The following is a 17331-nucleotide window of genomic DNA, read 5'->3' as shown; positions in this document are numbered from 1 at the left end:
GAAGGCAAAGTCAACCCTGATTGAGAACCACTGGCTCACCTCATACTCTCTATTGGCTCTAGAATATTTTTATTTAACCAGATGGCTATTCAGATCATTTTCAACTAACTAGACATACTATGCCTCAGCCTCCTCATGTATGAAATGGGTATAGCAACGGTGCCTTTCTTACAGGGCTCCTGGGACAGTTTAGTGAGCTCATGCGCCTAACATGCTCAGCAGGGGACCAAGCTTATAGAAACAGCATGAAAGTATAAGCTCTTAATTAATCATACCTTTTAGAATGATCGTAACTCTGTGATGAGAGCAGCCCTTATAACTTCCCTGACCCTCTGTCTCTTCATCTGTACAAATGGGAATAACTCCCGCTTGACCTCACAGAGTTGTCATGAGGATCAAATGAGATAATAGCATGGAAGCCCAGAGCCCATGCCTGACACCCACTCTGGGCACTTAAATCCTTCCCATTTCTTTATTCCTTGACTCATTTCGGAGAAAGAGAGGCCGGTATAATTGAAGGGGCTCAGGCCTGCACATGGTCCCTCCTCGCAGAGCTGGTCTGAGAGCTGCGTTTGAGGAGCAGAGGCAGGCACCCTGTCCTGCTGTCCCTGCTATGGCCAGCACAGTGGGAGGGCTAGGCATGCGGCTGCAGAGAATCCCCACCCGGTGTATGGAGCCAGAGCCGTGGGCCAGCCTTGTGCCACTTGTGTTCTGTTGTCTTTCATTGTCCCATTTCTCCTTAACTGTGGTCACCAGACGGGGCTATTTGTGTTCTGGTTGTGTGGAGGGCCAGGGTTGAAAAGCAGTGTGGCAAATAATTCAGGCTCCCGAGTCACAGCCATGGGTTCAAGTTCTGCTCCGCCATGTTCTGACTGCGTGACCTTGGACAGCAGACCTAATCCCTCCCTCCCGCTGAGAGAAGGGGCAGGACTCACAGCCACCTCCCAACACAGTGAAGATCACACATGATGCAGTTAGCACCGAGCCCAGCAGGGAGCGTGCCCAGGACAGCGCCTGCTACTGTGGAGGTTGCTGTTGCTCTGTCTCTGTCATGGGTGTCATTTCTGGCCCATGTAGCTGGAAGGGGACTGTGACAGGCCAGCGGGCTCAGCCTCACGGGGAGTGAGGCGCCCACCAACCCCGGCCCACACTGTCCGGAGAATGTTCTGTGCCGGTAGAGGTATTCTCTGCTCTCCCTGGCACAGTGGCCACTGGCTACACGGGACTCCTAGCACCTGAGATGCAGTTCGTGTGACTGAGGAACTACATTTTTTATTTTATTTCATTTAAAATGGTTTATTCCCTGTCAGTTAAAATGTGAGTAGTTGCACGTGGCCAGTGGTCTCTGTGCTGGCTGGTGCTGCCCCAGACGGATGAGACCCTGGGCTATTGGTCAGCCTGGCTGCTGGTGCTCAGTGTCAGTCACTTCCTCCCTCCCAGAGGTACATTTGCATGATGTCTGGTCATCTCTTCTTGGCATCCAGTGATGCTTCCTTTCCCCAATGGCCCCAGACCCAGTGGAAGGCCTTGCTGAGAGGTCCCTGCCCATATCCAAAGGCATCGCTGTGGGGAACAGATCACAGAGACCCTCTGAGATCGAGCAGGCAGGTCTGAGCCGTGAGAGTCAGCGAAGGGAGAGCGTGTCCTCACCAAGCCCTCCTGGGAGTCGGGCCAAATCACTACCCCTTGCCCTGTGTCCAGTATAGCCCAAGTCAGCCCCCGTGTGTTGGTGGTGCTCTGGGCAGCAGGCTTATTCTGAGGCTGAGACTCCAAAGCTTCTAGAGTTTTCTCTCACCAAATCCCCCCAACAACTCTGTGAGTCACTTGATAGGCTAGAAGACTAATGCCCAGAGAGATTGAGTTGCTCACTCAAGGTCACACAGCCTGGCAGTCTTGGTGCTGGGTTCTGGGTCTCCTGTTTGCTAATCTTGTGCCCAGTGTGACAAACAGAAAAGTGAGCGGACTTCACATGGTGTTGACCATCCAGTACCTGACATGTATGGAGAGCTGGCCTTACTTGGGGTTTATACCAGGAGTTCTCAGTTGGATACAGTAGGCAATGTCTGGACACATTTCTTTACAGTCATTCACATATTTTATTTGAATCAGAAGTTTAGCAACATCATCACAACAGAGATTATGAAAGGGGAAGAAAAATCAAGAATCAAGCGTCATTTGGGCCCTGGGAGCCTTGTACAGGAATGACAGTGGGAACCAGTAAGACTCGTACAGCTAGCCTGAGAAGGCTTGGTAAGGAACGAACTCAAGGGATGTTACGTATTCTAACCTCCCTTAATATAAAATGACCTGTGTGGAGGCTTTCTGGTTGTCACAACTGGCTGAGAGTTGCTGCCAGCATCTGGCGGGTTGACCACAAGGTCACTGCTCAACCCCCTGTGAGGGATAGGGCCAGCCGACCCTAGGTGGCGACACAGCAAGGCTTGGACAGGCCTCCCTCCCGCTCCTGCAGTGACGCTCCCTGCCCCGCTTTCCAGGCAGAAACTCAGGCGTTAGCAAGAGAGGATATAACGTTCTTACAGTTACACTGCAGTCAGCTTCAGAACTAGAACTTGAACCCAGGACTCTGACCCCAGGGCCCAGGGTTATAACCGTTGCACTGTCCTGCCCCGTACCCATGGACTGTTCATCTGAGGGAGATGTGGATGGACAGCAGTGGGTCATGGAGCCCCTCTAGTTACCAACATCATTATAGGTGTGGTATACCTGGAGGGCAGCCCAGAGCTTTTATCAGCTTCTCAGTGGGAGCCATGAGCACAGCCCACCCCCCCACCCCCCCCCACCTGGAGATGGTATGGATTCTTTCCTAGAGATTCCAGCTGACATTTGTTCATTGTCTTTCAGGCAATTGCTCCTTTGCTGGAAAACAACCATCCACCACCAGATCTCTGTGAATTCTTTTGCAAGGTATGGCATTACTGAAATGGGCTATGTCCACAGGAGGCAGCCTGCCTCCCTGTGTGCATGCTGGGGTGGCCTGGCACAATTTGCTAAAAACCCAGGCTTCCCCAACCTGGGTCAGGGCCCTGGACAGAGCCGGAAGGCCAGCCAAGGCAGCACATTCTTAGAGCTACAGCTCTCTCTGTGCCAGGCAGGTGATAAGCAAAGCCCACAGTCCAAACCAGTGGGTCAGGGAGGAACATCGGCTTTTCCTTGGAATATCTTTGTAGCCGTCTTGGGAAAATCTTTGTAGCCGTCTTGGGAAAAATTTGTAGCAGATTTTCTGGGTTTCTGACGTCAGAGCCAGTTTATTATTAGCCACGGCTCCTCTGAGCACCGGCTGGCCCACAGTGGGGCACAGCTATGGGGCTTTTCCTGAACAGGGAAAGCAGGCAGGGATGCCAGGTCAGCAGGGAGGAGCCACAGAGCAGGCCATCCACTCCTTTGGACCCAGTGCCAGGCTCCCAGTAGGATTTACATGGAACATGCCCAGGGTACGTTGGGGACCAGTCATCCCTCACTCTGAAAGCACACTTCAGCAGTCCGGGGGCTGAGCCAACATGCAATCCTGTTTTGTTCTTTGCTGTGTGATTTTTTTTTTTTAATGTAATGATTTGATGTCCTTGGAGAGACGCAGAGCCTGGATGTGCTACCCCAGTGCTCTCTGCTCTTGCACTTGCTGACTCACTTCACTGGTGCTCCTTTCCTCCCCGGCTCCTTCCACAGCCACATGCTGTCCTTGCGGGGGGAGGGGTGCATGGTGTAGACTATGTCCACCAGCAAGACGAACACGTGGCACAGCAAAGCAGCTACCTGGGAGACCTGGTGGTTTCTGGAGGAGGGGTGAATGTGGTGCCCTTGGTGCCTCTGCACCCCGCTCAGAGAGCATGCTCTCTCTACGTCAGGGGACAGGAGCTGCAGAGATTACAGAGACAGGGATACATTATCCCCTTTGGCGAGTCTCCCCACCTTTTCCAGCAACCCACAGAGCCGAGGGGGCGCCCAGCCTGCTGGCCCAAAGTGCCCAGGTGCATTCTCAATGTGCGTGTATGGGCATGTGCCTGTGTGTGCCTTCTGGGCCAGGCAGGTGAGCTTTTGAGGTTGTCCCTGCACGTGTCTGCGTGCGTGCAAGAGCGTGTCTGCACAGGCCTGGGGCTTCTGTGCTGAATCGAGGCCCCCTCCTCCTTAGGGGCTTGCTAAAACCAAAGACAACTATAAACGGGCCTTCTTTGCCCCCAGTACTTGGGGGGTGTCATGCCCTGAGCAGGGTGGGGTCAGATAACTCAGCATGTGGGCTCCTGAGAGGCTGGCCAGCTGCTCCCTTCCCTATCACAGCAGGTCATCTCCTCTGTCCGTATTTTGTCCAATTTAATCCACATCTGCTCCTTGTTCCCCTCTCAGGCTGTATGGTCTCCCAGATTTCATGGTTTTCGAACTGTTGTTCTAAAACAATGGATCTTTGTTCAAAGTAAATCACACCTGGGGGTTACTGGTAGCACAGTTTAAAAAGTAGTGATGTAGAAGAAGCCATTGTTTTTGGCATTTCTTGCTAGAACTCTAGTTGGTCCTGAAACAGGAGGCTGCCCTGCCCTTTGGAGGGAGGGGTCCCAGCCTGGGACTGGGGAGCTGCTGTGAGCCTGCAGGCTCTTCATCCTCTTGGGGGTGGTCAGCATCCCAGCATCAGGTATCTCATCCACCAGACGGCCTGCCCAGACGGGAGAGCTCAAGGGGAACAAAGCCGCCCCCACTCAGTCCACCCTGGGCACGCCTGGGCAGCCTCGCCTGCCAGATTTTTCAAAACCAGGATTCTAAGATCTGAGAAAAGTGTATTGCTCTTGGATTTCCCAGGAAAGCCCTGATTTCTAATATTCCAAGTCCTGTGTTCTCATCCAGAGGTTAGAAATTCAGCATCTTTAGGGCAGGGCAGGCTATGTGTTGGCGTGGCCGGGCCTTGTCTGTTCCACCCAAAGGCCTTCAGTTTCAATCTGAAAAACAGAACACCACCCCGATAAAGTACAGAGTACAGTAAAGGTGCATTTGACGGCTCGCAGACTGCTGCCAGCTCATCAAAGCCAGTAGCGGAAAAGCCACAGAACTTCCAGGATTCTGGTGTCTAGGCACTAAACTCCTGGTAATCTCGCACCCAGTTTTCAAGACTCCTCTGTTCAACCGTGCACTCTGAATCTTGGTGCTGCAAAAGGGGTCACTGTAGTAAATACGGTGTCGGAATGGACGGCTACCTGTACCACCTGAAACAGTCTCAGACCTTAAGAGCCACAGACCAAGTCAGGACTTCCAGAGGCCCGATCAGCTCTGGGTGGACCCTGCCAGGCTCGCCACTAACTGTATCCTCCTGTCTCCCCAGCACTGCAGAGAGCGGCCCCGATCCATGGTGGTCATCGAAGTGTTCACCCCCGTGGTCCAGAGAATCCTCAAGCATAACATGGTGAGTTGCCCTGACACCCAGACTGTGAAGCCAGTCTTTCACTTACCCTGGCCTGACAGCCAGGCGCTGGGGTTGGGATTCAATTTAAGTTGGAGTGTTTGTGCAGCCTGTCCTCCTTGGCTATATTTTTTTCTCTTAGACAACAGAAAGAATCTTTTCACAGTAAAAATAACAAAAATAGCATGGCTGGGGAGAAAAGAAGTTTCCCATGTGTCGAGTCACAAGTAATGTCTACAGACACTCTGCCCTAACGTCTTCAGTAGGGGCTGTCCATAGCATGTCCTTCTAGAGGCAAAAGCTGGAAAGGGCGAGAAGAGTGACTGTAGCATGGAGAAACCTGACAGTCACAACCGTGGCTGGCCGGTCACAGTCATCAGCAGCGGTGACGAGTCATATGAGGGCAGGGACCCTGATACAGTGTAAGGAGAAGAGCACTAGACCTCTGGGGGCTGCTTCTCTCAAACCCACAGGTCCCATCTAATCCTGAGAAAAACATTTGACCAGTCCCCATTGAGGGACATTCTACAGAATACCTGGCCAGCACTGCTCAAAACTGTCCAGGCCATCGAGAACAAGAAAAGTCTAAGAAACTGTCACAGCCCTCAGGTACTTAAGGCGATATGATGACTGCATATAGCGGAGTGTCCTGAGTGGGATCCTGGAACCAAAACAAGACATCAGGGGAAACAGAGGCAATCTGAATACAGTATAGACTGGACCGTATAGACTCTCAGTCCAGGGACAGCAGCAAATATCATGCTTTCTCCATGCTACATGTGGGGATACTGAGGCTTGGCAGAGTCCACTCACTGGCCCCACAGGCCACAGCTAGGAGGGAGAATAACTAACATCTGCTCACAGATATTTATTGAGCACCTGCTTAGAGCCAGACACAGTGTGACACTCCAGCATATTACATTATTTGACCCTTATGAAAGCCCATATTTGACCCTTATGAAAGCCCTCCTTTCACGGATGAGGTGCCTAGGACCCAGAAAGGCTCCATAGGTCACTCAGGGAACCCATAAGCAGCCATGAGTGCTCCTGAGGAGTGCTGAGGAGCAACAGTCGAAAGCAGGACCAGTATTCCAACGTGCCCTACCAAGCCAGCTACCAGCCTGGACCCAAGTCACCTGGGTGCCGTGTGACTGTGGCACAAGTTGGGGTACTGAATCTGGTGTGGGGTGTTTATGGCTACTGCCCCCCTGCCCTGTCAAGATTCAGCATGTGAAAACAACAGTGTCTCCACACCAGTCCCCTAACCCCAATCCAGATGGAAGTGTGTGACACGTGTGCTCCTTTTCCCCATCCCACACTCATGGCAGACATCGGCAATCGATTGCAGCACTCTTCCTGTAGAGCCCAGAGATAGCTTCAGATCTGTCTCAACACAGCATTCCAGGCAGCCCCTAGTAATTGAATGGTGCTAGTACCATATGGATTCTATTTACCATCCTCTGCCCTGAGCAGTCACACACTGTAATTGAATTGCTGCTTATTTCTGAGATCCTCCTTGATTTGAGATAAACACATTTCTAGTTTTCTGAGCACAGGGGAGAGGAATACTCCATCCAGTTCTTTCTCCAGGACTAACAAAGAAACTCCCCGTGGTGGTGATGTGGAGTGTGAATTTGTGCCCTAATTTGGGCTTTTGTGGTTTCAGGGACACTCTCTGGCTTCAGGCTGCTGCGAGGAAAAGATTTCTGATTATTAACTTTAAAATCACTATGAGCATGGTGTGAGGTGAAGGCTGTACCCTTTCAGAGTCTAGAGGAGAAATCTCAGAGTTTTTTTTCCACTTTTTTCCGCAAAGGACTTTTCTATCAGGACTTGTTAATGGCAGAGCCTCACCCCCCAGGGTATATTTGTCTGGGCCCATGCCTCCTCTAGCACTTACACAGTTTTGCATATTCCATGGTCATCGGTAGGCTGGTTAATAAGGCTTCTCTTGGGAAGCGGGGGAGGGGGGTTGACTTCCAAGGGAAAAAAGTCAAAATTCAGGCAGCCTCCCACAGCTTAACCGTACAACATCTCCCTTATATTTGGTTAGTTTTATGGGCCTAGAGTGTTGACCACATAATAATTTTCTGGATAAAATTCAGAACAGCTTTAGGGCAAATCCAGAATTTATAGCATCTGTTGTGGCCTGGCAGAGATCAGGGACCTTCAGGCATGAATCCTCACTTCACTTTTGAAGAACTCCCCAAATGATCCTCTGCGTCTAGGGATGTGATAAAGTTTCACCGTCCCATTTTGCTCTTGGTGTCTACTAATTACATGCTATGAACTCTAGTAGAAGAGAACTGTAGATAGGATAGAGGGGGATTAGTCTCTTCTGCAGAAGAACAGATGTATGTGAAGCAGTGATGGTGGCTTCTGCTAGGCATGGGAAGCATGGCAGATCTTTGGTGAAGCTCATCTGATGCCCCCTACAGCTTATTACCGGCCACAGGCCAGATGCACTGTTTTGAGCTGGAGCTCTCAGCTGGCGTAAGGAGTCTAGTGACTGGCTAATGGGTGTGCCTACCCTGCCACAAGCCACATGACTGTCAGCATCACACGAGCAGTAACTTCTCTTCACCCCATGGGCACTGTTCCTCATTAAGGAGTCACTTAAACATTTGGAAGAATGGAGGAAATCATACACCACAAAGGCATTCTGGGATTTCAGAGCTTCCCTTTTCCTCAAGAGTGCTTCTTTTGCAAATATATCATGTGTCCCACTTCATAGATGAGTACATTGAATCTTAGAGAAGAGCCTTAGAGAGTGTGACTCAACAGGACTGAAATAAAAATTAGATACCAAAGGGAAGCAGTCCTCTAGAATGTTCTCCTGGAGATTCTAAACAGTTTGTTCAACTGTATTCTCAAGAATGACCGTGGTCCCTGTGCCCACATGCCACTCACTGGAATGTTGTTGTAGCAAGGGACGCAAGAAGATGTGTCTGTGGTTCCTTGTAGAGCACTGGATGATCTGACTCCCTACTTTCTTTCCATGAGGAGCATTTTTAGCTTTTCCAAAGAAGTAAAATGTTTCTCACCCACATGTCAAAAGGCCATCAGACCCATCTATAATATTCATTTCCAAGAAAGTGACCTTGACTATCTGGAAATCTAATAGCAAAGATAAAGATGGTTATCTTTAGCAGGGTTGAATTGAAACAGTTTTCATGGACTCCTAAACCCTTGAAAGTGGAAGAGGGCCTAGAAATCCATGGTTACATCCCTCACTCCATGACACAGATGATGAGGCCCCAAGAGGACCACATGGCTTTCCTGTCACCCTTTTCCAGGGCACTAGGGGATTTGACATGTCTTCCTCCTTTGGAAGCACCATCAATCAAGTTTTAGTCTTCTCTTATGCAAGAGGCTTCATCTAGCCTCGTGCTCTGTGTACATACGTGTGAGTATGTGTGTTTGTGTGGGTGTGTATGTGTGCGCACACATGTACATATATTCCTCCTGGGCTTTCCCATTGGCTTATGCTGCCCTCTGTCTGTAAGGGCAGGATTCCCTGTTAGGGAGAATGGAAGCAGATGAGCCCCCTCGTTGTCTTGGGGTCCCCCATTCAGCCTCTTGACTCCACGGGAAGAAGCACCCAGCCGCTCTGGAAACTTGCTCCTCTGAGCTGACAGGAGGGCATGAGAGAGATGTGTTCTACCCAGAGCTTCCATGAGGCCCTGCACACAGTCACTTAGATCCATGAAGAAAGTCTCCACTGTTTTATTTTAAATTGGAATGCTGATCCAGTTGCTTTTTATTGGGTTCCACTTTGTGGGGGCAGGAGGGCAGATGAGTTTGGAGATGTGACCCTCCCCTCTGATGTTGTGCTGGTCACCATCCTCACCACACTGACCTGTGCCTCCTGACTGTTCAAACCCCAGCCCCGGGTTTAGATGTCCACAAGCAGAACTGCCTTCCCTGAGGTCCTGGCACCTCCAGGCCCCTCCCCGTGAATATGGAGGTGGATACAGGCTCCTCTCCTGACAAGTCCCTGAGCCAACAGCCACCATGTGTCTCTTCACTCTCAGTTGAACTCTGTCACCTGCCCCAGTCATGCGCTGGGGAAGCTAAGAAAACAATGTCCACCAGTGCTGCTCATTGGAGTAGGCGGGTGTCTCTGTCCTTGTTCAGTGCCCCCAAATTAGGCATCAGCTGAGGTGAGATGTAGGGCCTCAGTTGAGCTGGTGGATGGAGACATCCTCAGCCCTGAGGCCTGGGGCCTTTCCCTAACGTTGAGCAGATTTACCCTCCCCTCCCTCCTCTTGCATCCTTTTTCCCACAGACCCATAGGCATACCTCCCTCCCCAGCCACTCACTGTCCAGAACACACACCTCCCTTCCAGGCCATGAGCATCACACACACGTACACAAACATGTCTCTCACACAGACACACCTCTTCCCACACTCCATGTCTCTCACACATACCCTCCCACACCCCACATCTCTCTCACACACACATGTCCTCCCACTCCCGATCTCTCTCACACACACCTCCTCTCACACCCCACATCTCTCACACACCTCCTCCCACACCCGTGTCTCTCACACAGACACACCTCTTCCCACACTCCATGTCTCTCACACATACCCTCCCACACCCCATGTCTCTCACATGCACGCATGTCCTCCCACACACCACTGTCTCTCATACACACCTCCTCCCACATGCCATGTCTCTCACACACACCTCCTCCCACACCCCATATCTCACACACACCCTTTCACACCCCACATCTCTCTCACACACACACCATCACCTGTCCAGCCAGCCTTTTTCAAGTTTGTCCATCTGTCTCTGATCCTCCTTTTTGATTCCATGTGAGGGTAGCTTTTTCTACAACCAAAAGGACAAGGTCATCAAATGTTCCTTAGGTATTTTCTGGAACCCAGTGGGGGCTGGGGTCAGCCTAGAGCAAGAGGAAGCCATCAGGGATGCCTAGGTGGCTCAGCGCCCAGGTTGAGCGCCTGCCCCTGGTTCAGGGCATGACCCTGCAGTCTCAAGATCGAGTCCCACATCAGGCTCCCTGCCTGGACCCTGCTTCTCCCTCTGCCTATATCTCTGCCTCTCTCTCCCTGTGTCTTTCATAAATAAATAAATAAAATCTTAAAAAAAAAAAAAAAAAGGGAGCCATCTGAAGAGCCCATAACTGGAAACCATCTTCACCTGGGACCATGTCTGGTTCTTGGACCTCCCTCTTGCCCTCTTGCTCAGGAGAAGGAACAGGCATCTTTTCATTGATGATGTTTGGGGACGCCCAGATGTACGTTTGTCCAGGGCTACCTTTATCTCCTCCATACCCCCAGGAAGTCCCACAGCCTTCCTCCCAGGTTGGGCATCTCCTGACTGACGTGCTGAGTGGCCTCAGATAAGAGCTCACAGAGAGCAGGGGGCCCAGAAACTCTGAGGGGGCTACAAAAGGAGAGTCTGCAGCTTCCCCAGGTACTGTGGGAGCCCCAGCTTACCATCTGCAGGCCCCCTCACCACGTTGCAGAAGAGAAGCCCCAGCGGGCCTGGTTTCTGAACATGGCTATGTGGCAGGTGGACCCCTGGGGGCATTGGTGCCATGCCAGTGAGTTTGCTACGAGTGCCAGAAAACTCTTCGGGATCAGGACATTTTCTGAGCTCCAGGGCAGCCATCAAAGGGTATGAGCAAGAGTGTGACGAGGCCAGTTTCTTGAAATAAAAAAAATGTGTGCTTTCTAGAAAGAAGAGCTGGCTGGCAACACCACTGTTGCCTTCCACACCAACAGTTGTGAGCAGAGCCAGGTCCCACTGCCCCTTCTGAGATCCTGACCTTTGCAGCAGGTCCCAGCTCCTCCCTTCTGCTCTCTCTGTAGGACTTTGGGAAGTGCCCACGGCTGAGGCTGTTTACTCAGGAGTACATCCTCGCCTTAAATGAGCTCAACGCGGGGATGGAAGTGGTGAAGAAGTTCATTCAGAGGTGGGTATCCCAGCTGGACCCCCTCCCCACCTTGCCTGCCAGCCAGCTCTCCTCTTGCTCCTTTAATGCCTGGAGAGAAGCTGCTTGTATTCAAAGGTTCCAAGCATCTCATCTTCCAGGGGGATCACCCGGGTCCTCCCAACCACATGTGCTCTGAGCCACTTCCTAGCTGTGTGACATTGAGCTGGTTGCTGTACCTCTCCGGTCCTGTTTGCTCCACTATCCCCGGGGTGGTTGTATAATGAAATAAGTCGATACCTGAGGAAGCCCCCAGCACAGTACCTGACACGTAGTAGGAACTCAGGAATTCGTACCAGTCCTAAATAATATTGTTTCCGTGGGTCCCAGCCCTCTCCTTTACAAGTAGCAAGTGTGTCAGGAGACAATCCCTCACTGGCCCTGGAGAGTCATCACTAAGAGCTTGAATAGCTCCCTTCCAAACTTGGGCAAGAGGAAGCCAGATATTCTGGTTCTTACTCACTTACGGTGTTTTTTAGCAGAGGGGTTGCTTTTTCTTGGATTTTTAAATTTTCTCTCTGTGCCTCCATCTCCTTATCTGGAAAATGAGAACCCCAGTACTCACTTCATCCCGTTAATGTGCACGTTCAGTGAACTGGTACCCATAAATACTAGGAACTGTGTGAGCGCGAGGCAGATGTCAGCGATCATTGTCATGACTCTTCTCATTTTTTAAGAAAATCAAAATAGCCTGTTTAAATTGGTTTTGAAGCTACGTGTTTCCTAAAAATACTCACCTAGAACTCAAAAAGTATTTCTAAATCCCAAAGAAGTATCCCTCCACTGGAGTGTAGGTGACTTCAGGTCCTTTTAAAGTACCCAGTTACGGTTTGTAAAATTTTTTCAGGCTAGGCTTCTCTTATCCCCAGTGGCCACAGTGATTTTCCAGGAGTGTTTGATATTATTCTCAACCTCCACATAGCCCGGGAATAGCAGTATTGGCCTCATTCTACAGATCAGAAAACTGAGGCACAGAGAGAGCCATAATAAAGAACACCTGGCTTTAAGGGCAGACTTAGCAAATGTGTCCCAGGCTCCATGCTGGGCCAGAGTGACCATAATAATCTTTTCTTTCAAATAAGGCCACTTTTGAGACTGAAATGTGGTACTACGAATTATTATTCCAAAACCCCTAGGTGTAAATATGACTGTCCCAGCACATGTGACTACCGTATGCTGAGTGTTTCCATGAACTGGGGTCCTAGTTATAACCCACTGAGGAGGGGCCATGTTCCCCTTTTATAGCTGAGCAAACTGAGAATGGACTTGAACCAGGCACGTGGATCGAAAACCTGCAGCCTGGAGCTTGGCTCTCCACTAACTGCCCGTGGCAGAGCCAGGACCCAGATCCTGGTACTGCTGGATCCCCAGCAAAGAGCTTGGTGCGCCCCCTACCCTGACAGGTGCTGCAGCCTGCCCCACCTCCCCACACAGGCACCACTGTTGTAGCTGGCCTGCTCACCCTGTCCTCTGCTCTCTTCCAGCATGCACGGCCCCACGGGGCACTGCCCCCACCCCCGGGTCCTGCCCAACCTGGTGGCCGTGTGCCTGGCTGCCATCTATTCCTGCTACGAAGAGTTCATCAACAGGTCAGTTGCTGCTGCCACCAGGAGAGCCTGCGTGGGGGCTGCCACCACCTCGGGATGGGGACAGTGAAGGGCCAAGTCACTGGCGAGGGAGGCTTGTACCAGGTCAGAGAGTGGCGTTCGCTGGGACTGCCTCAAGTGTGTTTGCCAATCCTGAGTGCCCCTTGATTCCCAGCCCAGAACCTAGGGATGTTACTGGAAAAGCAAACACTGTGAATCAACACTGGCAACTGTGAGGCTGTTGTGTTGACTTGGCTTCAGGAACAAGTGTTTTATTCTGAAGATTTCTCATCACCTGGCACACAGTGTGTGCCACATTGGGCCTTGTGTGAGAGCGAGAACGTGTGCACACAGGTGCAGGTGTGGGGGGGGTTGTGAGTGATGTCCATGCGTGTGAATGTGTGGGTGTCTGTGCACAAGGGCTGGCAGTAGGTTGCTCCCTTTCCACCTTGTCTTTGTCAGCACAGGATTTTATTTTGCCCGTGGTGTGCATGTATCTCTTGAGTGCCCATGTGTCAGGCAGGGTTTTAGGGGCTACTGGGGGAGATAACCTACAATACGCAGGATTGAGTCGGAGAAAGGCTGAGAAAACAATAAAATGGAACCAGATGGTAGAGAGCGACCAGAAAAGGGCATGGCAGGGCCATGGCCTTGGGTCTTCCGGGGCTTGGGTGCAAGCAGCTTATTAGAGAAGTAACCCTAGGAAGCTCTGGGAGGGGACCCAAGAAAGGAGGACAGCCAGTAAAGTCTGATGACCACTGCAGACACCTGTGCATTCCCCACTGGGACCTCCCCGGAGACTGTGTACAACACGTCTGAGTCATTCCCCTGAGGTAGTTACCTGCCAGCTTCCATTCTGTTCTGACTGAGGTTCACTCCTGGGATGCAGAGTGACGCAGATGCCACTAGTTTCTGTAGAACTTTATACAGTGACCTCTGGGGCCATTAGGATATGATGTGTGGGACCAGGTGGCATCTGCTGTAGCTCTTCTATCCAGTTGTTCAAGTGGTACATTGCACAACTCCCAGAGACTAAAATGTGTATAGCTGGAGCTGGGAGCATAGCAGGAGTATATTTCAGTCCTTAGAGAGAAGGCAGTAGAGCATTCTGAGACACGGAAAATCTACAAATGAGACCTCTGAAACAAACACTGTACTTTGAAGTCTTGGGGAAGGGGCCACAAAAACTTATTCAGGGCATATTTTCTTAGGACTTGAAAAGGATGGATTACTGTTTTTAACGTCCTTAGCCCTAGGTCCTGATACTTGAAGTGGGCCTGTCCAATCTTGACTCATTTCCCTGTTCACAAAGAGGTGATAGTACCCCTGGGGCCAGAACATGAAGATGTCATGCAGTTCATTCACAAGTGCCTGTTCTATGTCCTACAGCATGTTATATTAAAAGCAAAATAAATGAAAAAAAAAAGAAAAGGAAAGAAAAGAAAGAAAGAAGAATGTCAGAGGGTGGCACATGGCTGGTACAACCATCCCAGCATCCCTTGTATACAGTCATTGTCTTTGGCCTCCTACACTGAAGCTCTGCAGCCAGCCTGCATGCACTACTAACGCAGGCCACCTTGGGAAGCAGGAAAACCATTGGAGAGTCACACACTCTTAGACTCCTTTTCTTCCAGAGGCCTGTGACACATCTCGGCCTCCCAGGGCCCACTTGGTGGACACCTGGCCTGAGAATGGGAGGGGGCAGGAGCAGTAGCACGATACAGCACCTCCCAGAATGCTCCCACTAAGTCCTCAAAGCCCTGCCAGGTGCCCTGCAGCAGGCTTCCCTAACTCAGGAGCAGGAAACAGAACACAGGAAATCCCTCTCCCGACACCCATCCCAGGAGAGGGGCAGGGGTGGAAAGGACCAGAATTAGGAACTGCACACACTACTGCACGTATAGAGGACCGGGGCGGCAGCAACCGACTCTTGTCCATCTCATCCTCTCAGCCCTAATGTGGTGACAGCTCTTGTGCCAGGCGCGGAAGGCACAAAGGTGAACCAGCTAGATGGAGCCCTTGCCCACCCAGAACGGACAGCATAGCAGGAGATGGAGGAGGAGGGAGGGAGCAAGCAAGCAGTTTTATAGTATGTGTTGGTCAGGGCTGTGAGGGTGGAAGCCAGACGCATCATTAACGTGGTCTGTGTCTGAGAGTCTCAACCCTGGCAGCCTGTCAGCTGGGAAGGGTTGACAAAATCAGAACATATGCTAAGCACGCACATACCCTGTGACCCAGCTGCTCATAGCTTTTGCTGTATTCATCAGAAGACACGTGCAGGAATGTTCTAACAGCGTTATTTGTAACAGCCCCTAACGAAAATCTGCCTCAACTCCAATGTCCTGCAACAGTAGAATGGATGGGTAGTTGGTGTCCGTTCACACAAAGGGATGCTATAGCACAGCAAGAATGGATAAACCAGAACAATCAGCAAACCGTGAATAAATCTCCCAAATGCAGAATTGGGCAACAGAAGCCAGACCCAAAAGATACATACAGTGTGTTTCTTCTTCCTGGAATTTCAGAATAAGAAAAGGAATATGTGGTGGTAGAGGGCAGAGAATGGCCACCTTTGGGATGGGGAGGTAGGTAGAAGGGCATGAGAGAAGCCTCTGGGTTTCTAGAAATGTTTTCCACCTCGATCTAGGTGAGGGGTTCTCAACTGGGAGCAATTTTGACCTCCAAGGGGCACCTGACAGTATCCGGAAGCCTTTTGGGTTGCCACAACTTGGGCAGGAGGAGGGGTGCTGCTGGCATCCAGCGGGCGGAAGTCAGGACTGCTGCTAAACATGCTGCCGTGTGCATGGGAGCCCCCCGCAGAAACTGACCTGGCCCTCCATGTCCATAGTGCCAGGGTGGAGGAATCCTGACCTGGTGGCTACGTTTTACACAAGGGGATGTGTAAAAGTTCACGAAGCTCTGCACCTGAGATGGAAGTATGTGACCATGAGTTTAAATTCCAGCCAGGGTGTACTAGAACCCTACAGGCATTCGGAAGCATAGCACTTCCCAATTCCATGGTCAGTGATGGCACCTTGAGAGTTTGGGTCCAGTCATGGTAGTATTCTCACCGAGGACACTGGCAAATACTACAGTCAGGCTCTTTTTTCCTGGTGAGTTATTTACATCAGCGTAACACTGGTCATATTCTAAAAAAAGAAAAAAAGGAGTGCCTGGGCCCCATCCTCCATAAATCTAATTTAAACGAGATAGCCCCAGTTTTGTTTTGTTTTTGTTGTTGTTGCTGTTTTTTAATTTTAAGCTTCCCAGGCAAACTGAGTATGTGGCCAGAGTTGAGAACTCCTGCTCTGGGGGGAGGTGAGGAAGGGATCCTTCAGGGAGGTAAAACCTCTCTAAGTTGAGAGTTCCTGCCTGTCGGCAAGGCGAGAGGCAGAACAAGTGATCCGGGCAGAGAAAACAGCACGTGCCAAGGCCCAGCAGTGCAGATGGGGTTGGCATTAGTCACCTTTTCCATCTGTGGTCCTTATGTACCTGCCTCAGAATCCTCAGGCTCCTTCTTTAAAATGCAGATGGGACACAGGATTTCCTGGATAGGCCCAGGAATTCGATTTCTGTGCAAAGTCCACAAGTGATCTGCTCCTGGATAAAGGCCACTGTAGGGGAGGCAGGGAGGGGAACAGTGTCACAGAGAGAGCAGAGAGAGAAAGAGAAGCAAAGATGAAGTTGGAGAGGACAGCAGCCAGGCCAGGCCTCCAGCTTCCTGTGCTGAGCAGCTCCTGGGGGTGACATTAAAATGCAGATTCAAGATTCAGCAGGTCTGCTGGGGAAGCCTGAGACTCTGCTTGTCTAGCAGCCTCCCTGTAATACCACTGCTGCTGCGCCTGCTGCTTGGGGACCACGCTTTGAGTGGCAGCGCTGGCCCTGTGTTTCAGTTGTGGAGTGTTCGTTCTGAGAGCATTGGGGTCGCTGATAGGTTTTAAGTAGAGACAGGATTTGTTGAGATGTCAGTTTCCAAACTCCCCCACTGGCTGCTGCTACTCGGAGGATGGACCAGAAGGTAAAGTGTGACCTTGTGTGGATTCCAACCAGGTGCCCAGGGGGAGGCCTCGGGAGCGCGAGGCGGGTCCTGCTGCATCCTGCATAGGCCTGTCCCAGCTTCTAGCTCAGAGCAACCCAGCGCCCTTGGAGCCCAGAGTAGTTTCCTTTTAGTTCCTCCAGGAAGTCACCGAAGGGCTGCAGTACTGCGAGACCTTTCCCAGGCTCAGGTTCATCCCACTCTGGTGGTCAGTCCCTGGAAGATAAAGTCCTGTGTCCTCTGAGCCTGTCCTCAGTGCTCTCGGTGGGTACACGATATACTCACAAAAGAACAGACAACTTGACCCAGGTTAGCATAGCTCGCTGGAAAATCACCCGATC

The 17331-nt window shown here is 51.1% G+C and overlaps 1 protein-coding gene across 5 annotated transcripts in view; it reads left to right on the top strand.

The window, feature by feature from the left end:
* LOC112646716 (c-Maf inducing protein) overlaps window positions 1-17331 on the top strand; it is a 231258-nt gene that overhangs the window by 187749 nt on the left and 26178 nt on the right. For all 5 annotated transcript variants that reach the window (XM_025426959.3, XM_035716595.2, XM_035716594.2 and 2 more), the window contains 4 exons: window positions 2863-2925; window positions 5324-5404; window positions 11247-11350; window positions 12853-12957. In XM_025426959.3, the coding sequence (XP_025282744.1) occupies window positions 2863-2925; window positions 5324-5404; window positions 11247-11350; window positions 12853-12957 (353 nt within the window). The remainder of the gene's footprint in view (window positions 1-2862; window positions 2926-5323; window positions 5405-11246; window positions 11351-12852; window positions 12958-17331) is intronic.

This window comes from Canis lupus, chromosome 5, assembly GCF_003254725.2.
Source record: "Canis lupus dingo isolate Sandy chromosome 5, ASM325472v2, whole genome shotgun sequence".
NCBI lineage: Eukaryota > Metazoa > Chordata > Mammalia > Carnivora > Canidae > Canis > Canis lupus.
Note: the sequence above shows the minus strand (reverse complement) of the source record. Positions and strands in the feature narration are given on the sequence as shown.